Source organism: Crocuta crocuta, unplaced genomic scaffold (assembly GCF_008692635.1).
Source record: "Crocuta crocuta isolate KB4526 unplaced genomic scaffold, BGI_CrCroc_1.0 scaffold107, whole genome shotgun sequence".
NCBI lineage: Eukaryota > Metazoa > Chordata > Mammalia > Carnivora > Hyaenidae > Crocuta > Crocuta crocuta.
The window spans coordinates 3,475,057-3,501,441 of record NW_027531877.1 but is presented as its reverse complement, the minus strand read 5'-3'; the positions used below and the strand labels follow the sequence as shown (position 1 = coordinate 3,501,441).

The window sequence follows — 26,385 nt, the reverse complement described above, 5'->3', positions numbered from 1 at the left end:
CTCTTGGGCCCCTCAAATTCCTGTGAGGGTGCACCATGGCAACCCTCTGAGCAGAGGCTTTTAAAGCACCTCATATTTCACTCTGTAAAACGTCTCATTTGGCCAGGCAAACATCATCGCTATTGACGTTGCAGTCTAAACAGGCGTTTTTACTTTTGTTTCCCTAGTATGAACATGCAGGATCAAGTAAACAGACCGTTCCTTTTCGCAGAGACAGAGTGGTGTAGTGGTGAAGTGCAAGGGCTCTGCAGACAGGCTATCCATCCGGCCATGTCCCTTCTTGGCTGTCAACCTGGGCAAGTTGCTTGACCCCTTGCGCCTCCATATTCTGCTCTATAATATGGGGATCATAGGAGTACCTACCTTATGGGGTTCTTATCAGGATTAAATGAGCTGGCACATGTCAATGCTTAGAACAGTGCCAGGCACACAATGTCTATCAGTAAAGCTATCACCCTTATTCCTGAGAGTACCTTCTCAAAGAAGAGGAAATACAGTGACAATGTTGTAGAAGGGAGAGCTAGGTATAGAGGGAAAGGAGTTGCCTGGAAAATTCAGGATAGAAGACATTTTGGAGGAAATGGATAAGAGGTTGGAGTTCTCATCTAGAGAAGCTGTGTGATACTTCAGCCATCGGGGGCACTTCCATCTGGGCCTGGCTGGTTGGGGTCCAGAAGAAGCTGGCGCAGAGTCCTGGGAAGCAGCCCAGGCTTCAGGGTCACTTCCAAAAATGGCAGCTCTGAGAGCCAGGCAAAGAGAGAGGAAGACACTGGGTGAGGAGATGGGCTTTGTTTTTTCTACCTGTGCTTGACACTCCTCCTTTCACACAAAGGGTGAACTGTGACAGGGCACCTTCCCCTTTGAATCACCTTGGCAACCTGAATTCTTTTGCCGTCCCGGGAAATTATAAACAAAATAAATACATTGTACTGACACTCTTTGCTTCTGTTTTCCTCCTCAAATGGTACTTTTTAAAGGTGTGAGTGTTGGGGGTGGGGTGCTCTTGATTGTTTTAAATCAAAGACTCCTTCAAAATATGTTTTTCAGGTGTAACATACAAAATATGTAACATCAGGTGAAAGAGTCTTAGAAAAGTCAATAAAGCGGGCACAAAGGCTTGGATGTGTTCCGTATAGCCAGCTCTGGTAACCAGGCATGCCATAGAACTTCACCAATTGATCCAAATAATGTAAAAGTTGTTGTTACACAGGAAGGATGGAGGGAGCAAGAGGGTATAAGAAGGAAGACGAGAGGAAGAGAAGGAAGAAACTTGTGGGTAGGGACCACTTGATGTGCGTGTGACCAGTATAGCCCAAGCCCCATGTGATCACCATCTGAACGTTCTCATTAATTTTATCTTTGAATTTTTGTTTTGTAAGTGAACTTGGATAGGACACTGGCACCATGGCTCACACAGTACTGCTTCCCCACCTCTCTAGGACAAACTCTCAGCCTCCTGAAAAAGGGTCTAGACACAGACCTGAGGAGAGTCAGGATCAAGCATGTGCTGGGTTGTCGGAAGAAGACCCAGGCACCTGTGAGGGTGTGCTCTAGTAGTAAGACTCTCCAGCCCAAAGGAACACAACACAAAATAGCAAATAAAAATCACTGTGCTGTGTCAAGAAAGACAGCAAGAAGAAAGGACTGAGCTTCTTTCCTGCCATATAAAACAGGGGGCTCCACGTTTTCATTTTGCTCTGAGCCCCACAATTATGAATCTGGCCCTGGTTGCAGCATTTAACACCCACTCAGCTCTCCTCCTGCACCTCAAAGCTGAGAGCTGTGGGGGTCTCCAGCCTTTATCCTGCAAGAGGTTTTAGAACTCATGTCAGCTGTTGTCCCTCATACAGTGGAAGCACATTCCAGGGTTAATGGTGTCATGGCCCGTTGTGAGCCAGCAACAAGCTTAGTAATGGGAAATCCGGAGCGCCGAGTGTGTAGAGACAAAGGAGGGAAAGGAAGAGGAAAGGTGAAGTGAATGAGTGCTGTTCCATGGAATTGTGAAAACTGACTCCGACCCAGAGGTTAAATAAACAGGGTAACACAGTGTGAAGAAGACCAACAGGAAATTTTATGTGGGAAAATATATCAGGAGGTAGCCATTGAACAGCATTTGGAGAATATCAAAACAGCAGCTTTTTAAAAATCCAACTCTTATTTCTTGCCCAGGTCTCTGACCCTACATGTGGTTCAGCTCTGGGCTTCCAGAACTACACCTTTCCCCTCCTATTTCCTTAATCTGCTCTTCATGCCTCCTAGGGACCTCCATTCTACACATAAGTCCTAGTGCATGGAGTTACAGGGTCTGTCTATAGACTTAATCATAAAATTAAAATGCTAATGAATTATTTGGATTCTTTTATAATCTTTCCAGAGATATCAGGAGAATCTGAGAGATATGACTTTCTATTGTATGATATAAAATGAGTGCTGATGCATAGGGGCACATGTACCCCAGTGTTCATATTAGCACTCTCAACAATAGCCAAAACATGGGAAGAACCTAAGTGTCCATCAACTGATGAATGGACCAAGAAAATGTGGCATATTTATACAATGGAATACTACTTGGCAATGAGAAAGAATGAAATCTGGCCATGTGTAACAACATGGATGGAACTTGAGGGTGTTATGCTGAGCGAAATAAGTCAGGCAGAGAAGGACAGATATCATATGTTTGCACATATAGGTGGATTAGGAGGAACCTAGCAGAGGACCGTGAGAGAGAAGAAGGGGAAAAATAGTTGGGGAGAGGGAGGGAGGCAAACCAGGAGAGACTCTTGAATGCTGAGAACAAACTGAGGGCTGATGGGGGAGGGGGAGAGAGAAAAGGGGGTGATGAGCATGGGGGAGGGCACTTGTTGGGATGAGCACTGGGTGTTACATGGAAACCAACTTGACAATAAACTATTTAAGAAAAAAATTTTAAAAATTAAATTCTAAAAGTAAATAAATAAAATGAGAATCTCTTTCATTGGCCAGTGAAGATTTATTATCATCTGAAATTGCAGGTGATCATGCAGTGTTTTTATTGATGTATTGTTTTATTGATTTTTCAGGTCAATAAAAGATATTCAACACCAGTAATATGCACAGATTTTACTAACCTATTTGTGCAAGCTCTCAAGGAAGAATTGGTAGCTTTTAAGACTAGGGTGGGTTACTTAAAAAAGTATAGAATAGCCTCCTTTCAAAGATAGAATGAAAAGTTTTTTATAGATCTACACAGAGAGATGGACCCAATTTAGATGGTTGCCTGAAGTTCTTTCTCATATTTGTTGATTTCTTATTGATTGTGATCCATTTCCTTTCACGAAGGATTTTTGGAGATTAAATTTCATGCAGTTTGTAGCAATTTGATCATTACTGGATCATCTTGGTCATCATTATGACACCAGTGAGTACTCATCATGGTCATTTTGTTAACATGAAAATTCACTTTGGGGTGCCTGTGTGGCTCAGTCAGTTAAGTGTCCAACCTTGGCCCAGATCATGATCTCATGGTTTGTGGGTTTGAGCCCCGCGCTGGGCTCTGTGCTGACAGTGCAGAGCCTGCTTTGGATTCTCTCTCCTTCTCTCTCTCAATATAAACAAACAAACAAACAAACATTAAAAAATAATAATTGTTAAAAAAATTTTTTCACCCTTCTGGTTTCTCAGGGGTCAACTTCTGCCATAGTTGGTGAAAAAAACAAATAGATTTGATGAACTAGTTATCTAGATAGCTCCCCAACATGTCAATCACACTCGTATTTAATTTAAGTCCTTCTTAGTTGGCTAATGATGGAAGACAGTTTAGCTCATATGGGAAACAAAAATCCTTCCAGTGACAAGAGGCAAGTGGGAATTTGTTGGAGGGTTTCATAAAATGTATTTACTTCCATTTTTAGTTTTCTTTTTCTTTTTTGCATTTTTTTCTTTGTATTTTATCTTAACATGCATAAGCCAGGAAGAGCACTGGATGATACATAATGAGCTTCCTTTGACTCTCCTTTAGAGTGGAAATAGAATTCTGTGTTCCATCATCCTGAGCCACCACCAGGGCCCCTCCATAATCAACTATGATGACGAGAGTGGGAAGACGTGTGTGCACATCGCCGCAGCAGCGGGCTTCAGCGACATTATTAACGAACTGGCAAGAGTGCCTGAGTGCAACCTGCAGGCTCTGGACATGGATGACAGGTATTCGTGGCAACTTAAAGTGTTCGGAACTAACAGTCATCTTCAAATGTTAATCTTAAAAAAAAGAACATTGTTAAGGGGTTATCCTATATGACTATATCCTTGACTGCCAGTAATATTCACACATGTACTTCTGACAATAAAAACTGCTCTATTTTAGTCAGGGCAGGAAAAATCATTGTTATGGAGAGAAGTGCTGTGACTGTACAGTATTGTCAGATTTTCCACTTTTTGCTAAATGTTCTCAGAAGGCTTTCTGTATGTCAGCTTCCTGCTATATATGCTCTTTTTATTCTCAACAGTAAATCTTATTTTTTTCTTCATTCCTGGATTAGGTCATAAAGTCTACAAGTTCTTGTTATCCAGACAAGAGCATAAATGAGGTGTTGTATTCAGAACTAGATGTGACTTTTTCAGGTTTTACTTTTTTTTTCCAACCATTAAAAATACATTGATAAAGAAGAAGTAGGATCCAGAAAAGGGAAGAGACTTATCTCAGAGGTAGTTAGCAATGAAAGGAAGACTTGCACCCTCCTCTTTCAAACATGGAACTTTTCATCCTGTAACCAACTATTAGAGCTTTTCAATTACACTGCTTATCTAATCTTTGTTTTGGTTAGGCATTGATTCAGTGGAAATACAAGAATAACATAACAACAAACAAGACCATTGAAAATAAGTAAAAGGCTTACATGCTGTAAATGGGTTTTTTGCCCTCTTCTGCTGAAGTGCAAAATTAGCCACCTATTTATCCTAACTTCAGATAAACCACAAGAAGCACCTCCTACTCCCTGATACCTGAAATTCTTATAACACATGGGGAAAACTCTTGAGTTGCACATGAGTCTTAGGACTTGGAGATGGTTAACATGATAACTTTATGTTATAAAATTAAATTGTAGTATAGATCATTGAAAGTAGGCCTTTTCCCAAGGAGAGATATTGATCTTGAGCAGGTAAGACTGTAGCATGACTGAAGTTACATGAGGAGGAAAGATGAATGAGCCAAAAAAAGAAGAAAGCAACACATTTAAGAAAGGAGGCCTGGAGAAAATTTTGCCTACTTCAAAATTTTCAGAACCAGTTCCAAATAGGATATTTCCATTTTGCATTTTCATACACTTAGCAAAGGCTATCCAGTTCCCCAGGCCTCAGGAAAGAAAGTAAAACCAAGGGTAGGAAAAAAGTACAAAAGATAAGATCCTATGAGAGTTCAAAGTGATACAAAATCTCCAGGAGAATCTAGTCCTGCTCCAAAGTTCAACTCACATGTTGCCCAAACTGGCCAAATCCTGCCCTCTGTTTTGCTTTGTTTTGTTTTCTGCAGCCTACAGCTGTGTCTTCACACTGAAACTGTGAGCTTATCTTTTTTAGTAGTAGAATTTTTCAAAAGTTTCATAGGTATAAGTGCTTTAACCATTTGTAGGAATTGTGACTTCCCTATGCTTCTTCTCCTAGTGGGAAGAAAGTGTTTGAAGCAAAGGGGGAAAAAAATAAGGCAGTGATTTAAAAAGAGAGATGGGCACCTGGGTGGCTCAGTCAGTTGAGTGTCCGTCTTCGACTTAGGTCATAATCTCACGGTTCATGGGTTTGAGCCCTGCAGTGGTCTCTGTGCTTATGGCTCTGAGCCTGGAGCCTGCTTCTGATTCTGTGTCTCCCTCTCTTTCTGCCCCTCCTCTGCTTGTACTCTGTCTCTCTCTCCCTCAAAATGAATAAATACTAAAAATTATTTTAAAAATAAAAAAATTAAAAGAGAGAAGGAAAATATGCGGGCACTAGTCCTCCTAGATATTAAAGTACTTTATAGGTCTGTAATATTTATTTATTTTTTAAAAGTTTACTTATTTATTTTGAGAGGGAGAGAGAGAGAAAGAGAGAGCAGGGCAGGGGCAGAGAGAGAGAGGAGAGAGACAGAGAATCGCAAACAGGCTCCGTGCTATCAGGATGGAGCCTATTTTGGGTCTTGATCTCAGGAACTGTGAGATTATGACCTAAGCTGAAATCAAGAGTGGGAAGCTTAACCAACCGAGCCACCCAGGTGCCCAGATCTTTGATATTTAAAACATGGTGTAATTAGCCTTAAATCGATGGCACAGAACACATAACTCAGAAGTAGCTCATGTAGCATAAGTGTCTCAAGTTTCATCAACCCATGAGGTCATACTGTACTTTAATACCCAACCCATTTGTCTTCAAGAAAGACAGTCCTTTATCAAGTTCTCCTTTCATGTTTCTGGGAATTCTCTAGGGAATGTTTACATGTCCTATAAATCATTCCTTAACTACTGACATCTCTACCAATCATTTCCTGCCCTTCAGACACTACCTCATCAACCACCTCTAATAAATTTCTTCTGAATCATGGACCTGACCCTCCACCTTCACATTTTGATAGTTCCAGCTATCACAGTGTGAGGGTGTGTTTGTGTGCTGTATTTGCAGGAAATTTAGAGATAAGAAAGGAATTACGGGTTAGATAGCCTGATATTGGATACTACAGATTGCCCACAAAGGCTCTGTGTGTATTAATTAGGAGTCAATCTATATACTCCCCTTGTTTCTCTGCAGAATAATTTATGTTTCTCCCTGTTCTTCTGGACCTCTTTTTCCACGTTGGTGGCAGAAGAATTAAAACACTCAGTCTTCACAATTGTTGTAAAGAAGTATTTCACATGTCTCCAAAGTGAGTTGTCATGTGTCCGTGAATCTGATGAGATTGATGCCCAACCCTTCATCTACTGAATTTATTGGTGATACATCCTCTAAACAGGAGGGCATAATCTGGCTGGGGCCTCATCCTGGTCATAATAGATATTGTCTGGAAACCTCTCTCAAGTAGAATGGAATCAGTCACATCTGCCACATATTCAAATAAGCAGGGTGATTGATCACTATATTGAAAAAAATACGGTCCTATTAAGTGTTTTCAAATTGCTGGCCATAGCATAGCCTGAGGAAGAGGATGCTTGGTTGACAGAAAACACAGTCCACATATGGGGATCATGGCCACACTGGGGACAAGGCTACTCTCCCAGCTACTAAGGCCCGTGCACCTTAACAGAGAGCTCCACCTGAGCCCTTCTCCTTCTAGCCCCTCGGCTGCCTCCACGTCTGAGAGACTGCTTGGCCACCATTCTGCCCAGGGTTCCAGCCCCAACACAAAGCCAAGGAGGAGTTTTCCATGCCTTCCTTTCCTACCTCAGGATTGAGCCTTTCCCAGGGCAATTTAAAAATTAGAGTATTTTCTCCTAGCCTCTTGCTTTTTTTCCCCCAAGAAAATACTGGTTTTACGATTTAATAAAGGCTTAAATACTGAGGAATATGTATCTACCTTCTGGCTGATGAAGGACTTTGTAAGTATAAAATTCTGAAAGAAACAAAAGTGAAGAGATACTTACATGTGGTTATTAAAACTTTTTTTAATGGAAAATCACTATAAAAATTCAAAGTCAAGTAACAAATTAGAGAAAATGTTTGCAAAAGTATTGGTATCTTTAATATGTAAGGAACCTACATAAATTAGTAAGAAAAACTAACAATCTAACAGAAAAAAAAATGGCCAAAAGGCATTAAGAGTGATTTCAGTGAGAAGACTCAAATGACAAATAAAAATGTGTTTCAAAACTTCAACCTCACTATTAAAAAAACACAAAAGAAAACAACACTGAGGTGTTATTTTGCCTACCAAATTGGCAAAGGTTTTTAAAGGTGATGATGATAACACTCAGTTTAGGGAAGGGATGGGGCACAGCTAGTAGGGGGAGAAATTGAGTCAATGTTCTTGGAAGACAGTTTGCACTATGTATAAAGAGCCTTAAAATTGCCCATAGCCTTTGTCTCACTACTTCCTCTCCTGGGACATTGTCAGAAAGGCCAGAGAAGGGTACAAGGCCCCAGAATGCTTAGAATTGGAAGACTGGATCCATCTCCTGAAGCCCCATCTAATACTTACCATTTCCACACTGTAAATAGCTACACATTTTTCATGCCACATCCAGACTTTGAACAGCTGTCGCCAGCTAAGCACCCTGTGCCATTTCTGTGCCCTGACCCTTGTGCCTTTCCCATGTGGTTCCCCAGGACACCGCTGCACTGGGCTGCAGCTGCAGGGAAGGCAGACTGTGTACAGTCGCTGCTGGAGCTGGGCATGGACAGCAACCTTCGAGACACCAAGGAGAGCACACCCCTGGCCTACGCCCTGTACTGTGGCCACGCGGCCTGCGTCCGACTCCTCTCCCAAGAGAGCAGGTGAGTGCAGCGGGGAGGGGAGGCACTCATTGTTTTCTTCCTCTCAAAAATTTATAAAATTGGATGAAACATTTTCACTTGCCGATGCACAAAGCCAGCAATAAGTTAATATTGTGCTTGCTATTGTCTAATGTATCGTGACATGTTCTCTACTCTGTGGAGCAAACAATAGTAGTGAGCCCAGATCCATCAGCCTAACATCCACTAGACTTCATTTCTTCTTTCCTTTTTCTCCCTTTCTTCTTCCGTGTATGCCATGTTCTCTTCATCTTTTTTTTTTCCATAATCAGCAATTCTCAAACTTTTTGTTCTCAGGATCCTTTTCCACTTTAAAAATTGGGAACCCCGTGGAGCTTTTCTTTATGGGAGTTATACCTACCTGTATTTATGGCATTGGAAACTAACTAATTTTTAATAAAATATGTAGCTATTCATTTAAAGCAGTAATAGCCCCATTACATTTACATGTTGACATCAATACCATATTTGTAGTTCAAAATAACCTGTTCTCCGAAACCAAAAAAAAAGTTGTAATGAGAACAGCAGAGTTCTGCAAAGTTTTGCAAATCTCTTTGATAGTTTAATAGAAGCATAATGGAATACAGCTATATTCCCACATCTGCTCCTGCGTTCAATCTGTTGCAATACGTTGTTTTGATTAAAGTGTCCGAAAAAAATCTGGCTTTGTATAAATATGCAGTTGGAGAAGGGAATATTTCAGTAGCATTTTCAGATAATTGTGGATACTTTTCCTTTGCTATTACACCCAGACTTGACAAATGTTAGTTGCAACGTGGACTATCAGTGTATTGATGAACTTTTTATACTCTGTTGTATTAAAATCCATTAGTCTATCCAGCACTTTAAAAGGGGCTTACAGCCATACAGGATTTTATAGCATCTTGCTGTGGTCATTTGGGAAATATTGGTTCGTTTAGTTAGGAATATCTTCCAAATGACACATTGCATTATACAATATTAAAAAATTGCATTTGTTAATATCACCACCAGTGTTATTGGAAGAGCCTTATGTATCAGGAAGCTGTCAAGCTTACAATGTGCACACAAGTTTTTCAAAATTCTAATTTTTACTTGAAAACTGGACTTTTGTCATTGGCAGCAATTACTGTCAATTGTTTACCTTGAAATGACAAGCTTATTTTATTCGTTTTTGAGAAACTTTCTACAAATGCCCAATTGCAGATAACCATAGATTGTCTGTGAGTCATAAAAATGGTGTTCCGTGGAAAATGTATCTAGGTTAGCTGGCAGTCAAACACTTACACAAGTGCTTTACCTCAAGACAACCATCATATAGTTGAATTGCTTATGGGTACCTCCTGTTTTGTCAAAACATGTATACTGAGAGGTCAATTAATTTTTTAAATTTTTGTAAATGTTTTATTTATTTTTGAGAGAGAGAGACAGCGTGAGCAGGGGAGGGTCAGAGAAACAGGGAGACACAGAATCCGAAGATAGGCTCCAGGCTCTGAGCTGTCAGCACAGAGCCGGACGCAGGGCTCAAACCCACGAACTGTGAGATCATGACCTGACCTGAAGTCAGACACTCAACTGACTGAGCCACCCAGGCTCCCCTAATTTTTTTAATGTCTATTTTATTTTTGAGAGAGAGAGAGTGAAAGAAAGCATGAGTGGGGGAGGAACAGAGTGAGGGAGACACAGAATCTGAAGCAGGCTCCAGGCTCCAAGCTGTCAGCGCAGAGCCCAACACAGGGCTCGAACTCACAAACCATGAGATTATAACCTGAGCTGAACTCAGCGCTTAACCATGAGCCACCCAGGCACCCCACAAAGGTCAATATTTAATAAAATTAATAACTTTTACTAGACATTAATAAGTTAAATGACAATTTTTTTATGTAAGTCCATCGATGCTACCGTCTTGATTTGTACCAAGGAGACCATACTTTGATCCACTATCTCAATTGTACTCTTGGTATCAAAAGCGCCACAGTGAAAAAGGCATGTTGATATTATGAATATAGTTTGAACCTCATAGAACCCCTGGAGATGGTTGGGAATTCCACCCGCAGGGTTTAGGGGACCACACTTTAAGACCCCACTGGTCTAAATCACAATCTGTAACAGAAGGAGGAAAGATTATAGAAGATACTAAAGTAGGATTAGTTTGCACAGGGGCATATTCAATCAAGGTCAACTGGAAGAATGTTAGAAATCCCCTGGGGTAACATTAGGGGTCCAGAAGGTGTGTTCAATAGTTCACAAAGCCTATTGAACGGTGAAAGAACGAAGATAAAAATACATCGTGGAGATAAAGATTCAATTACATACTGTGTGACCTGTAAAGAAAAACACTAATTATATGCAGTCAAGTGGTGATGTTTTTCAAATTACAAATTACAGCATCTCACTCCAAAGAGTAATGTTGCAATCTGGCTTTTAGGGCACACACATGGGTCAGGTTTCATCATTAACTCGTACCACAGAAAGCACTAAGTCAATTGTGGCCTCAAAAGAGAATAACAGAATTTTCCAAGCAACAAAAACAGAAGGATGCCTCAGGGAAACTCTCCACATAAGAGGAGCCAGCCGGACAACTGCTGACCTTTTTTTCTTTAGAATTTGCCTGCCCATTGGGCATTGCTCACTTTTCTCCTGCTGCCACACCCGATCCCTGGGACACACACTTCCTCTTGTGCAGCTGTAGCCCAGACAAAAGCTTCTTCTCTCGGTTTCCTTTTTTAAAAAGTATTTTTCAATATGAAATTGAGTAAAAACTGAAAGGAAAACAAAGAACATTCAAATAGCATAAAATGGGCAGGCTTCCTGAGGTAGGTAGTGTCCGAGCTGTGCCCAGATCTTCTGAGATTTGCTTTAGAGAAAGCCTGAAACCATTCTTCTCCCACCTCTACAAGCTCCCCCTGCTTCCAGTAGTTGAAGTCTGAACTTACCCTCAGCCTTCATCTCTGTGACTTAAAACTTATACTCCTACTGATTGTGCTTGAGAAGTGAGAACAGTAATGCTTTAAGCTATTTTCAGCTTAGTTTATCCCTTGCTGAAAATAGACGATCTAGAGGTAAATCTTGAAAGGACAGCTCCTGAGGGACTAAGAAGAATCTAAGAAATAGTCTAACTATGGCAAGGAGGGGAGTAACACAGGGTTTTTGCAAGTTCTTCCACATCGCCTTTGACTTGAAAATGCTTTGGGGTGTCTTTGGATTACCTGAGACAACCTTCTCAAGCAGATGGAATAGAGGGAGGTAGTTTTTTGGTTAGGGGATTGTGTCCACTTCCTGTCCTCTTACAGAGTCAATGTTATTGTATATTCCCATAGAACAGAGCCTACTCGACCCCTTCCTTCCCAGAGCAGTAGACCCCAGAAGAAGGAGGGACGATTCAACATGCTCAACCAAATCTTCTGCAAAAACAAAAAAGAAGAGCAGAGGGCCTATCAGAAGGATCGGGATCAGCAGAGGGGGGAACACACCTCGGAAGTCGATGACATCATCACCACCTTTGACAGCATCGTGGATACCAACTGCCAAGAAGGGCCAGGCGATCAGGTGGCTATGATCGACTTTAAGAAGCGGACCTCAGAGAATTCAAAATACCTCTTGCCAGAAAAGAAGCCTCTGGGCCCCAAGGGGCTTCCACCAATCAGAACGCAGAGTCTCCCACCCATCACCCTGGGCAATCACTTCCTGACAGCTTCCCAGGGGCCCACTTCCCATGCTAGCCTGAGCTCTGGTGGTCATCATATGGCCCAGCGATCTCAGAAGAGCCGGAGTGAGCAGGACTTACTGCATAACAGAACTGGTTGCCAGGTGTTGCCAGATAACCCCTGGAGAGGTGATTCTAACCAGCTGTTCTGTAAGGCAGGGACTGCGTCTTCTGACAAGCTGCTGGACAGATTGCTTACCAGTGGCTCTGGTCACCAGGAGGTCTTTGGGCCGCCACATCTTCCTCATCTGCATAATCCTTCAGCAGGTATTACCCTTGCTTCCTTCTTCCTCATTCCTAACAGGTTCTCTCCAAGAAATGTTTCTGGGCTGGGAACTGGGGTGACAGCCTGGAAGCCAGGCCCAGAACAAAGTGGATGATTAGGACCAACATTTTTCCTTGAATCCACTGGACTCAAGATCTCTAGGCTATGGAAACATTCCGCTTTTCCCTGCTGAGAGCAATCATCAAGTTAAAGTATGTGCCTTCTTATATTCCCAGCAGATATGTGTAGTGACTGGCAGATTAAAGCAGAAATAGTACTATTTCCAGTAGCTAAGATTCTTAACCAGGGGTAGCGGCAATATCAATTGTGAGGGGCTGATTTGTTTGTTTGATGGCTTGCCTTTAATTCAGTTGTTCAATCCATATTTGAGACCTACAAGAGCAAAAGTTTGGTGAGGAGGAGGGAAGATGGCAATACCTTCTAGGTCTACAGATAGAAAGGAAACACATTCACATATTAATGGTTCAAGTTTCCACACATTGTAATTCTTCCTCTCGTCTCTTCCCCCAGCCACCCAGTGCCACTCATCCAAAGCCACTGATATTATTTTTTGTTTATTCTTCCGGAGATATTTTATCCACATGCGCGCGCACGCACACACACACACACACAATGTATAAGTATATATCCCCCTTTAAATAAATGTATCTCACTAAAGAAGTTGTTTTTATACACATACAAGCATTATATAATTATTTTTTAAATGGACTGCAGGAGATTCTGATGCACACTAGAGAAAGGAAAACATTGTTCTAAAGCAGCTGCTGGAAAACAGCTTCCAAAATTAGTTCATTGCCACAGTATCTTCCTTTCTTTTCAACTGAATTAATTGCTAATATTTAAAAATCATGAGGTATTACATAAAAAAATAGAAAATTCTAGCTTCTCTTGAGAAATTAAAAAGTCTGGCAACACTGAACCCAAATTCCACTTGGTAATAATGGGCTGGAGATTAATACCCACAGTCTCTTTGGACACCAGCTGGACATCACTGTCCCTAGTTCAGCCCAATCCACAACACTCTCTAGTATTTCTCCAAGGAGTGTCAGTGTTCTTCATCAATGTGTTTCTGTTGTTTTTCTCATAGTAGGGTTAAGAGAAAAAGAATGATGTATCTTGAGCCCACATTTCTGTCGAACATAGAAAAATGAAAGAGTGCTATTGTATTGTAAGAAGCGGAGGAGGGATGAGGCACCTGAGTGGCTCAGTCTGTTGAACATGCAACTCTTGGTTTCAGCTCAGGTCATGATCTCACGGTTTGTGAGTTTGAGCTCCATGTTGGGGCTCTGAGCTGACAGTGCAGAGCCTCCTTGGGATTCTCTCTCTCCCCCTCTCTCTGCCCCTACCCCACTCATGCTCGCTCACTCTCTCTCTCTCTCTCTCTCCCTTTCTGAAAAGAAAGAAAGAAACTTAAAAAAAAAGTAGAGGAATATATGTATTTGGAAATGATAACTATTCCTTCCTGTTTAATATGCAGCATGGGCTTGGCTCTCCCCCCTCATTTATGTGTGCCCGGTGTCTGAAACACATGAGGTAGGGTATGGCTCCCCTTATACATATTTACATGTATGTGTGGGAAACAGACATCCTAGTGTCTGTGAAAAACTCCACCCAACATTTTACTTCCTCCACAAAGCACTAAAGTATGTGGTTAGTGGCATAGGTAATGTTTCTTCTGTTCTACAGAAGGATCAGGAAGCAAAGATATTAGCCATCTTCTTTTGATACTTGAGTGGCCTACAGGACCTCAATCCATACTCCTTTCTGGAGTTGGTCCTGTCCTGGCTAATACCTCCTCTTTTGAAAAGCTTTTGAAATTTGTGAAAATCTTGTTCTTTTTCTGTTCCCAAGAGAGCCTCTGTCTTTCCTATCAGTTAGAATTGGGCTCAGCTGCCTCTAACAGAAACCAAAGTAATGGCTTCAACAACATAGAAGTTTATTGCTCTCATAGGAAAGAAGTCTGAAGTAGGTAGTTCCTGGGTGCTCAGTAGCTCCATGATCACCAAAAACCTAGGCTCCTTCCTTCTGCATGCTCCACAGCTTACCATATGACTTCTATTCTTCAGATTATTTCACGGTCCATTAAGGTTAACCGAGAAGGAGGAAAGGAGCAGAGAGAGGGGAAACATTTATTTTCCCAGCTGAATCAGCTCCCATTTAGACATCATTGCCCATAAGTCCACGTATCCGTTTACATCTTATTGGCCAGAACTTTAGTCACATGGTGACACCTATTGGCAAGGGAGATGAGGAATTGCAGTCTTTTATCTCAGGACATGGCTGTCCCTCAAAAATTGGATTTTTGTTTCTAAGAGAGAAGGGAGATTAGATATTGGATAAGGAACTAGTAGAATATGGCATTTGTGCCATCTAAAACTTTCTATATTATTGGAAATGAAATTCAAGAAACCTGGTTTGAAAATTCGCTTCATTTGCCAGTGAAGCGACTTGAAAAGTCCTGGAGCGGCAGAATAGCAGAGAAGAAGCAAAATTCTCCAAGCAAAATTCTCTGTGGCTACATCAAAGCATTTATTTTTTCAACCGATGTTTTTAAGCCCTGATAATAACTAGGAGCCATTCTAGGCAACTGAGTTGTGATAAGATAAATCTCCCAAGAACCTTCGTTTATAAATGAGTTTGAAAAGATGGATTTGCTAAACTGATTATGCAACTGACTTCAAGATACTTTTCTTATTTTTAGATACAAGATCATAGGGTTTTGAGATGGAAAGGACCTTATTCATTCATGAAATGGTTAGAGTGTCTGTCAAGAGGCAGACTACTACAAGGGCTAAGACATCTGCTTTCAAACTCTGGTTCTGTCACTTACTTGATCTCTCTGGGTTTTTGTTTCTTCACCTGAAAAGAATGGGAAGAAATACCTAACCATACCTAACCGTAGCGTTGTGTGTTGCTATTAAATTAAAAGAAGTGATACATGTAAAATATTTAGAAAAGTGATTTGAACATGGTATTATACACACACAAACGTATTTGGGTTGTTTTTTTTATTTTTATTTATTTTTTTAATTTTTTAATGTTTTATTTATTTTTGAGAGAGAGAAAGAGAGACAGCATGAGCAGGGGAGGGTCAGAAAGAGAGGGAGACACAGAATCTGAAACAGGCTCCAGGCTCCGAGCTGGCAGTCAGCACAGAGTCCGACACGGGGCCCGAACCCACGAGCCGTGAGATCATGACCTGAGCCAAAGTCGGACGCTTAACTGACTGAGCCACTCAGGTGCCCCTTGGGTTGTTTTTTAAACTATGTGCCAGACGCTATACTAAGCACTATGCTTTAGTGACAAGCTGGAGATGACCTTGTTTTAAAGATGATGAAACTTCAGTACATGTGCTAGTCAACTGCCTGATTGCTCTCACCTCTAGGTTTTCCCTCCAGCTCTATTCTGTCTCTCAGGGAATGACACTTTTAGGATCCCTTGGAGCTGCTTGAAGGTACCAGGCCAAGTACCAGGAGGCACTGGCTGAAGAGGAAGAGCAGGAGAAGGAGGGAAAACAGTGTAGTTGTCCACACTGTCCCTCTGCTTCTTCTGGAAGCTTCCACGGTGATTTGACCTCCTCTTGCTCCCTCCACACAGCTCCTCACTCCATAGCTCTGGTCCCCCTAGCTTTGAGGCTTTGGCAATACCATCCTTTCCCCTATCTCTCCATCCTAAAGATTGTTGCTTTTTTTTTTTTTTTTGCATTGGCTGGTCTCTGGGTTGTCCTTCTACCCTCTCTTCTGTTTGGCCTCTTAGCTTTTCTATCACCAATAGAACCAACTTTCTCTATGAAATTCCTTCTGTTTCAAAGACCAGACCAGGTCCCTTTTTTCCTGGATGAGCCCTGACTCATTAATCAAGCAAGACAGGTCATCTCTCTGAGCCACAGTTTCTTACTCACCCAGATGCTGGGACCACTGTGCTTCATGAGGCTTTTTTCAGTTATGATTCACATGGCCTAGAAGAGTTAAAACAGTTTGCCCCAAGTTTTACAACTAATTGATGACATTTTTGTACTTGAACCCAGATCTCCTAAATAGTAAGGTATCACCATGACAATGTACTTCTCTCAAAGTCCAGTTGGGTAGTAAGCTTACCAATTACCCACAGTGTACTTGCCTCAGAAATGATATTGTCCTCCCCAAAACAAAAAAAGATTTTCCTGCCTTATGGATTTAATTTTTGTGGACATTTTTAACTGAATTTGAAACGGTGTTTTTAGAACTACTGACGCTTCTGGACTACACTTAGGGGGGTTCACTTAAGCAGTTTTCATGTTAGTCTAGGCAGGTTGAAATAGCAGATTTCTACATTGAGCTCCCATATTAGATATGAAAGCCTAACACAGTAAAGCAGTTGGATACTGTAAATCATACCACTGCACCACTGATTTGAACTTGGATAGTCCCTTTTGCATAGGATTTTCTCTTTTTCAGCCCTGGATTTAGTAGAAATAATAAGGGCTAGCTAGCACTGCCACTGTTTGAATTCCTGGCAGCCATTAACCTGTGCTTGCATCAGCAACCCTGGACATTTGGCTGTTAACGATTATTGCTTAACAGTCATTGAGGCCTGTCAGCGGGCTAGATGGAGAGAGATGGGTGATGAGGCACTTAACCTAATGAGGAAATTTGGAGCACATCAGCTTAATTCATTGCAAACAGCTTTCAGAGAAAATGGAACAGAAAGCTCTGTGGTGTTTGCTACCAGCCTGGTTATTTACAAGCCTTCACACAGAAAGCAAGAAAGCGCTTACTTCCCTTCTCCCTCAAAAGAGAACTTCCTTTTCCCTAATTTTCTAAACTATCCTAGCAACAATGCAGTCTCCTCCCTGTGTATGGCTGACCCAGTGACCCCCCTCTGTTTAAACTCATCAAGTGCTACGTCTTTTCCATGACAAAGGCCAGATTCTTGAGTTAGTAAACAAAATCCTCCCAGAGTGGCAGCGCCTCACTTCCTGTTGTGAGCTACTGTGCCTCACAGGCTAATCCTTTCCCCCACCCCCCTTAACAGTTCCTTGAACATCTCTCAGTTCCCTGACAACCCATACCTTTCACTCTGATGTCAATGCCCATGTCATTTTTACCTTCTTTCCACTTGTGTGCTTGACAGACTTGTACAGTCTTTTAAGAATCTGTTCAAAACTTCTCTGGAAGTCACCCTGACCTCTACAGGAGGTGTGGCTCTTTCTTACTGTGAATCATAGAAGAATAACTCCACCTTGTTGAGCCTCCTGGGGGGCCAGACGGCAAACTGAACTTCGTACTTCCCCTCCGATAACAGTGCAGAAGAGAAGTCTTTAATCCCTATTCTGGAAATGAGGAAATTGAGGAATAGAGAGGTTAGCCCACCTGCTAGGCTAGGTCACAGAGCTAGGTGGGAAGTGGAGGAGCAGACATTCTAGTGAGCTCTGTGGGAGTTCAGACACCTCCACCTCTCTGGACCCCTCTTTCCTATGTGATGCCCTTACAACACTGCTCGTGGGCTCCAAAAGTATCTGTTAACCTGTTTTTCTGACAACGTACACTGTAATCTCCTCCTGAGCACCTTGCCTTCTCTTTGTGGTCTAGACTCAGGAATATGGGTGAGCACACAACAGAGGAGCGCTGAATTTACTCAGTTGTTAAACAAAGGAATTTAGTTGAAAGCCTCTCCTGCCTTTTAAGTCTAGGACAGTGGTCCTCAACCCTGTCCCCACAGGGTGGAGGCCCCCTTGCAGTGTCTGCAGCACAGATGGAATGTGCACAGCTCCACCTTGTCCTTCAAAACTGAGCCAAATGCCAGCACAGAATGAAGTTGAGCTCTCTTTTCACTTCCCAAATCACTGTCACACCCCATTTCTGCCCACTTCCTCTCATCCTGCGAAAATTGCTTTGGCTGTTAGGGAGGCCGGATGGGTTTTAGGTCAGACAAACCTAGGTTGAAGCCCAGCCTCTGTCACTTTCCATTATATGACCTTGAGCACTTTCAAGAACTTCTCCAAGCCACAGTGTCCTCTGGGGTGATAATAGTATCTATCTCACAAGAGAAAGTGATTGTCAGGATTAAATGAGATTATGCTTATAGCATTCAGCCCAGTCCCTGACGATAGCCCAATAAACATTATCCATAATTATCATTATCTCATTTCTTGGTTTTGCAAATTTTTGCTCAAATTCATGTATAAATAAGGTATGAGTTGATAAGGGTACTTACTTACTGTAACTACTTACTGTTACTCTATTCAGGAATGTTTTCTTTTTAAGTAATAACTTTTGAAGCTATTTGACCTTTAGGATACAAGGGAATGAAAATATAATATCCACCAGAGAGACTAGAAGTTTTGCTAAGTCTTCATCAAATGCCAGTGCTCAGATTACTGCCCCTACAATATGCCATTGGACTTACTACCTAAGGAGATGGACAGGAGATCTTGGCTAATGCTTTTTCTATTTCCCCTTATCTAAGGATGAGTTGGTCCACACAGAAGAATTAAACCTATGAGCAGCGCTGTAGTTCTGATTCTTACAAGACTACTAGGCAAAAATCAAATGAATACATTCCCCACTCTCCCAGATATCACGTTAAACACTCTACAGAATAAAAATGTAATAATTGCTAATGTTTATTGAGTGTTTACCTTGTAAGCTAAATGCTTTACATTTGTTCTCCTACTTAATTTTTAGGACAAATGAAAAAGAAAGATACAATTATTTTCACCATTTTGTAGATGAGGAAATTTTAGAGAGGGAGCATCTCTGTTCAAACTAGCAAACAGGTCTGAGCCTGCCTCATTTGGTCACTATTTATAAGGACCTAAATAACTTGGTATTTCTTTCTATTTTCAGATATTTAGATCTATCTCCTATAATCAGTAGTGTGTTGATAAATGTTTAACAGCTGGCTCTCTGGGAGAAAAATCAGTGCTTGCTGATTTCATGGTATAAATACTTCCACCATGGCTAATGTCGAGCCACCACTGTGATGTCAACCAGCTCGCTAAATTCCTGAAATTTTAACCATCGGTTCCCAAGAGCCAGAACACATGGGCCCTCCACAACACTACTTATGGTCTAAATTAGAGAACAGCAATCTCCCAGGTGACTTCACCCAGATCCATCTCCTAGGTCAGTGACACTCAATCCTACGACACACTAGAATCCCTTGGGAACCAAAGAAAATCTGATGCCCTCTCCCAGTCCCAGAGATTCTTTTCTAACGGATCTGGGGTTTGCCTGGGGCAACAGTATGTTTTTAACTCCTCAGACAATTGTTAAGTGTAGCCAGAATTGAGAAACCATGGTCTAGAAGAATATCTCCTCCTTATCTGTATCATTCAGCACAGATTTGACTGATAGGTTGTACTTTATACCCTCTATTTTGCCTTTTTAAACTTTTAAGTTTTACCAAGTGGGTGTCAACTGTACTTGTTTATGAAGTTTTATTTAAATTGATTTATTTGAGAAATGATTTCTGATGCCTTTTTCTTTCATTTAACTAGTGACTGGCATATAATAAAAACTCAGCAAAGTATAACTATTAATATTTTTGTTGTTATTAGCATCTTAAGTTTAGTAATCTCTAACAATTTTATGATTATCATATCCATTGGATTTTACAATTTGCACTTGGTTGCATCTCAAATTATTGACACAATTATGTTTGTCCCCAGGACAAAATTTTCAGCATCTCTCCACAAACAGACCCCAAGTCAGGGATCTTCCTTTCACCCGGAACAACCTAGCTCCTCTACCAGACCAAAAATGTAAGTGCTGTGAGTCTTCTTCAGCTTCCTTTGCAAGTGTTAACATGTCTAGACACAACTGTTACTTCAGTTTACTTTCATTTTTCAGGGGACCATCAGGCGCCAAAACTTGTAAATTGCAGGAAAATAGAATAGAGACAGTCTTTAAAACTTCATCCAACTTGGTAATGCTTGTTTAAAAAAAAAAAAAAGAGTACTTCCCTCCCTTGAGGAATTTTTATGTTTGGATTATAAAAACAATGACAAAAGTTTATTTTGCTATGTACCATTTAAGGTGTTTAAGAAGGTGCTTTAAAAATTCTTAAGATTGGTCTCTTGACACTGGCTTCTCTGTTGTGATGAACGGATGGAATATGTATCGTCTCTGTACTCAGAGGCTGTGGATCCCTAACCAGAAAGGAATAATCAAGTAGATGCTGTTCGCCCATACTGCTTCTGACGTTGTATATTTTGTACAAAAATTTCTCACAGTATAAAATATTAAATATATTCTATTTAGCCAGTGATCTTCAAGTTTGAGTGTACTTAAGTATTACCTGGGGTACTTGTTCTAAAGTAGATTTCTGGGCCCCACACTCAGAAATTCTGAGTTTGTATATCCTCCTTATCTATACAGTGAGATAGGCTCTATTATTATTCCCACTGCAGAGGTGAGAAAACAAGTTCAGAGAGGTTACATGATTTGCCCAACATTATTTAGGTATTAAGTAGCAGAGCTGGGAGCAAAACTATAGGACAATGAGTCAGCTGCATCATGAAAACAAGCAATACTTACTGGATTCTAATTTTCTTCCTTTTCTTTCTATCCCAGCCCACTCATTTATAACGTGTATGCAGGCACGCAATGTGCTATCCCCTCAACCCCCTACCATAACCTCTTAATCAGAGGCTGGATGATTTAGGGGCTGTCCGGTTCAGACAAGTTCCTTAACCTTCAATTTCCTCCTTTAGCCTCTAAGAGTAGTGCCAGCCTGGTAATGTTGTCGGGAGGATTACATGAAATAATAGCATAGGGAAAACGCTGGCAACTATTTGCAGAGAAATAATATCCAATATTTCTTTTCTGCCCCAGGCTGTTTGGAAGGGACCAATCAAGAGCTCTAGGATTCCTTAGGTAAAATCAGTAAACCGCAGGGTCTTCGGGTCTTTGCCTAACCCTGTCGTTTTGCAGATGAGGAGAGGGAGAGGTGGAGGTACATGTCCAAATTCACACAACAAATCAGTAGCAGAAACCAACATCCATTCCTCTGCTTTTACTGATTTGTGTAAAGTGAGAGTTTTGGATGGTGTGAATTCAATCACTGGATAAAATTCAAATCTGACCTTGTCATTAAACAGAAATGTACTCACAAAGACAGCTAATTAAGTAGCCAGTCAGCCTTGAATCCTGGTGGGGCTTGGAGAAGCCAGAGAGGGAATTTTCTTCGGCGGAGCCCAGGAGCTTTGCTCTTGCAATTCAGTTTAAGGAAGGAAGAGAAGATAAAGACTTTGATCAGGTTTAGTTCTGTGAAAAAGAAATGGAAAGCTACACAGTGCTTTTCCTAACAGAAACCTGAGAACCTTCTGAGACTCGCATAAAAGTGCAGTACTAATGTGTTGGGGCTCATTTAGAGCATTGGGCTGACTTGGCCATCAACAGCTGCTCCACCCCAGGAAAAGAGAGCTCTGCCAGGAACATACCGCCCAATCATGTTTTGATCAAACTTGGCCTTGTCTTGTATTTGTGCGTGTTTGACAGCCCTGATGTCATGTGGTGAGCCTGAATAGATACAGATACACAACTTTCTCCTGCAGCTGGGCTCTCACCAAGACAAGTTCTTTAGAAATGCCTCCACTCCTTAAGACATAGCATTGTTCTCCCGCCACCGTTCTTGCGAGGACTCTCAGAGAAGCAAACCTTGAAAGTCTCTCAGAGAAGCAAACCTTGAAAGTCTCTCCTTCTGTTCTTTTCCCCCAGTTCTCTCTGGAGAACCTCTGAGGACAAACCGAGTGCTGCCTGCTATTCCAACCCAACGGGGCCACGGCACACCAGCCAAAGAAAGAGAAAACTTCGCCAATCCCGCCAATGATGAGAATTAGCTGTGGCTCACTGACTGTAAAAATAGAGATTATATATATTTTCAGCTGCCAAGGGATGGGATTACTCTGATTTGTGAGAGCAAAGACTGATTTAGTAAATTGCGTTCTGGAAGCCATTCCCAGTTTTACAACTCCTTCTTCCAATGACATTTTCCAAATAAGCACTTGGAATCTTTGATTGTACATATATCTTCAGTCTGTGAGTTGCTCTGACCTCTACATGCCAAAATGAAAAGTCCGAATATGTTATCAGCAGGGAAACTTAGCTATGTTTGGTTTGCGTTGTGGTATCAGCAGAGGTTTTTTTTTTTCCTGAATGATTTTATGTTTTAAAAATGTATGCTTTGCTGAATAAAAAAATGACAAAAAAGCATATCCCGTATTTTTTCTTCACACTCACTACAATTCTACCTTAGGTTGATGAAACTTAATTAAAATTAAACTAGCAAATTCCTTTTATCACAGGTTAGTCACAGTTTATGGCTTTTAAATGTATAAGCTTCTGTAAAATATTTTCTAACATCTAATCCTGGCAACAGCCCAAATCCTTTGCCAATGTTTATGTATCTTCTTTGTTATTTAATTATTTCCACCTATTGTCACTTTCAGATGGGATTGTTCTAATAGTGAGAAGATCATGTGAGTTGGAAGGGTCTACATCCTGGCCTAACAGAATGAAATCGGCACTTGTCATACATTCCTCAAATACTATATGTATTAATCATTCTTTTTTCTGTTTCAAAATAACAGTCTCTGCCTCCTCAAGATGTTCCCAAACTTATGACTTAGTGAAGTTTGAAAGGCTACTAACTGTAGATCTTACTAAGATGTTTGTGTGTTGTTGAGACTGATTTAAATCTCAGGGCCTAGCCATATAAGGTCATAGTCATTTCATGTTATTTCTGAGCCCACAAGTTATTCTGTAAATATCTCAAGTACCATGCTTACCATTTTATATTAGCATTATTTGTTTAGAGAGGTCAGACTGTGCCACTAACTAAACAGAAGCTCCTGTGAAGCCAAATCATAGTTCTTTGGCTTTGCACTTACAGAAATGTGTACAGTGCCTGGCACATAATAGGCACTCAGTCTTTTTTTTTTCTCGTAAAAGAAGGAAGGGAAGGAAGTCGGGATGTAGAGGGAGAGGTGGCAAGATCGAGAGATGTAGAAAGTGATAATAAAAAGGTTATTATGTCCACAGTCTCATTTTCACAATGTTAGTAGTCTGAATTTAGGGATTGTATAAGAGACAGCCTGTGACCAGTCCATCACCCAAGCTAGACAGTAGCTGATAGGGAGGGCAAATCCTGGTGCAAATGGAAGAGCTCTCAGGACATCAAATCTGAAAGGTTTTCTATTCCGTTTTGTTTTGTTTATGGGCTGCATCTTTGAAGAATCATTCTCTGTTAAGTATCAGGGGGTCCTGTTGTGTCATCTGGTTACTTCTGAGTCTGTGTTCATTCACAGTAGACACAGACACCTGGCCCTGTCCTGCTTAGCTTAGTCAGCATAGGCTCACCTCTGCTTCAATAATAAACAACACCAAAATCTCATTGGCTGACAATTTTTTTTTCCCATTCACAAAACATGCCCCATACCAGGTGGCAGAGTTGGCTGATACAGATTCTATGTCAACATGCACCTCCTTGGTGACAAAAACAGTGGAAATGTGAGATGAGTCTTATCACCTCCTTTTACATTTCATTTACCAGATCAAGTCTTAGACATGCCTAACTCCAAATGGAGTGAGGAAATGCAATCCTTCCATGGGTCAGGAAAGGGGAGAATTGGTATATTTATGAATTATCCAAATAATAAGACTTTTCTTATTTTACTCCTTATATTTCCTTTCATTGCTAAGATAGATTTATTTACACACATAAACATCATAACTTTCACTAAGATCATTATATCAAATTAACCTATATTGTCCAAGTACAGACAAGGAATCCAAAGCAAAGAAAGAAGTTAACTAATTTGCCCAAAGTCACACAACTAATAGCAGAACAGGGCTTAGCAGTGAACTCTTTCTAGTCCCATAGTCCACATACATAATTCCCAAATCATCATTTTCCTGTTCCAGAAATTTCCTTGGTGTGATATATCTTTGGCAAAGCCTTCCTTTCTGAATTTACTTATTTAGCTTATATGCTGTACAGGCATAGTAGGGCTAAGGTTAATATTTGTGGAAAGAGCAAACCAATTAAGTAATTTGTGCTAAGCAATTACAATTTTTGGAAGCCAGGCTTTCTACCTTCTTTTCTTATTCCCCTTCCATAAGCACTTGGTTTAATACAGGTGTTCTTTCTCCCAGGAAACAGTAAATTCTAATGTTCTTGTCTTCATAGAATTCAGCCAATACATATAGCTTTCTGTGACTCCAGCTTATTATCCTTTCCAACTCTGTTAAATCACAGCTTGATACACAATTTTACAAAATCTCACCCAATGACTGGTTAGAAATATTGCGCCTGCTACCCAGAAATACAAACATAACCATTGATTTTGCTTTTGCCCTTACTCTTTGAAATTTTCCAATGCATGTCTCTAAGCACCCTGGCATTTTAAAGGTGGTCTTTTGCAAAGAACCATTTGGAATCCACCCTAGGGATTACAAGGAGCATATTTGACCTTAGCTTGCAATATAACACTCAAGTTAAAAACTAAACTAATAAGGGGCACCTGGGTGGCTCAGTCAGTTGAGCATTCGACTTCAGCTCAGGTCATGATCTCACAGTTTGTGAGTTCAAGCCCCACATCAGGCTCACTGCCATCAGCACAGAGCCTGCTTTGGATCCTCTGTCCCCAACCTCTCTCTACCCCTCCCCTACTCATACTCTGTCTCTCAAACGCACGCGCGCACACACACACACACACACACACACACAAAACAGCTCTCACATCTAGTAACGAGCCTCTCGTATTGCCTTCAGGGAAAATGATATATTTTTTTAAATGTTTACTATGTGAAAACGATCTTTTAAAATCAGAAAATTCTATCAGATTCAATTTCCTAGACATTAGCACAGAAACGTTAATACTGGTAGATGAAGACTGTCAACAAATGGTATGTTTCTATCAAAAGTATTATGTTTTCAAAGAAAATGCCTTCTGATTCTGACCTCTATTTTAGCCCAATCTTGGTCTTTTAGGCAGCTGAATTCCAAGAAATCCCCAAAGGCCAAATATGAAATGTCAATGAGGAAATTGTATCAAAATCTCAATGGGCACCTGGTGGCTCAGTTGGTTAAGCATCTGACTCTTGATTTCAGCTCAAGTCATGATCTCACAGTGTGAGTTTGAGCCCCACATTGGGCTCTGTGCTGACAGTATGGAACCTGCTTGGGATTCTCTCTCTCCCTCTCTCTCTCTCAAAGTAAATAATAAACTTAAAAAAAAAAACCCTCAAAAGTTTTCAGTCAGCATGCACAACTGTCATCAGAAGGACAAAGGTAATTTTCACACTAATGTGTGAAAAACAGGAAATAGCTTGTTAATTATTAAGTCCCTAGTAAAAAATGTGTTTACAATAAATGGAAATCACCTTGCAACTGCTAGTGGTCCACAACTAGGAAAAATGAGAGCAAAAGAAAGACTGCCAGTTCCCTCAGGGGGACAAGGTAAAATCTAACATGTTGACTTTAATGAGGGGAAGCTGGAGTTTGGAGATTTGGAGGTGTGCGGTCAGCTGTAAGGTGAGAAGGTGGAGTGGACAGTGTAGGAGACTGTAGTTGGCTGCACGTTGGCAATGAAAGTCAGAGCTGAGCCCAGATACAGATGACCATGAACAACATCTTTGGTGCACTGAAGGCAAACAGCAGTGAGTGACATGAAGGAATGAAGGAAGGAAATCATTTTCATCATTTCCATTAATGTGATATATAAAAAGTACTCCAAAAAAGCTTTTAAAGAGAAACCAATTATATTTACTATTACTGATAATAAATAGACAGTTTATGAGGAAGCAAAGCCACATCTTAGAGCCCAAAGAATTGTTCTCTGCAATAAACAAATCAAGACTGGCCTCACTATCAGAAGATGACACCCATTTGCCTTACTAACACTTAAGACATTGCCCCAAGATGTCCCAGGACATAATGGTATCTTTTCTACTTCATCAGGGCTCAAAAGTTAGCTTTAATT

The 26,385-nt window shown here is 40.9% G+C and overlaps 1 protein-coding gene across 1 annotated transcript in view; it reads left to right on the top strand.

The window, feature by feature from the left end:
- The window catches only part of ANKRD55 (ankyrin repeat domain 55), a 156,933-nt gene extending 134,339 nt beyond the window's left edge, over positions 1-22,594 (top strand). The window contains exons 8-12 of the mRNA XM_077773051.1: positions 3,998-4,182; positions 8,263-8,430; positions 11,748-12,400; positions 20,071-20,163; positions 22,121-22,594. Of these exons, the coding sequence (XP_077629177.1) occupies positions 3,998-4,182; positions 8,263-8,430; positions 11,748-12,400; positions 20,071-20,163; positions 22,121-22,242 (1,221 nt within the window). The 3' untranslated portion in view covers positions 22,243-22,594. The remainder of the gene's footprint in view (positions 1-3,997; positions 4,183-8,262; positions 8,431-11,747; positions 12,401-20,070; positions 20,164-22,120) is intronic.
- The last annotated feature ends 3,791 nt before the right edge of the window (positions 22,595-26,385 follow it).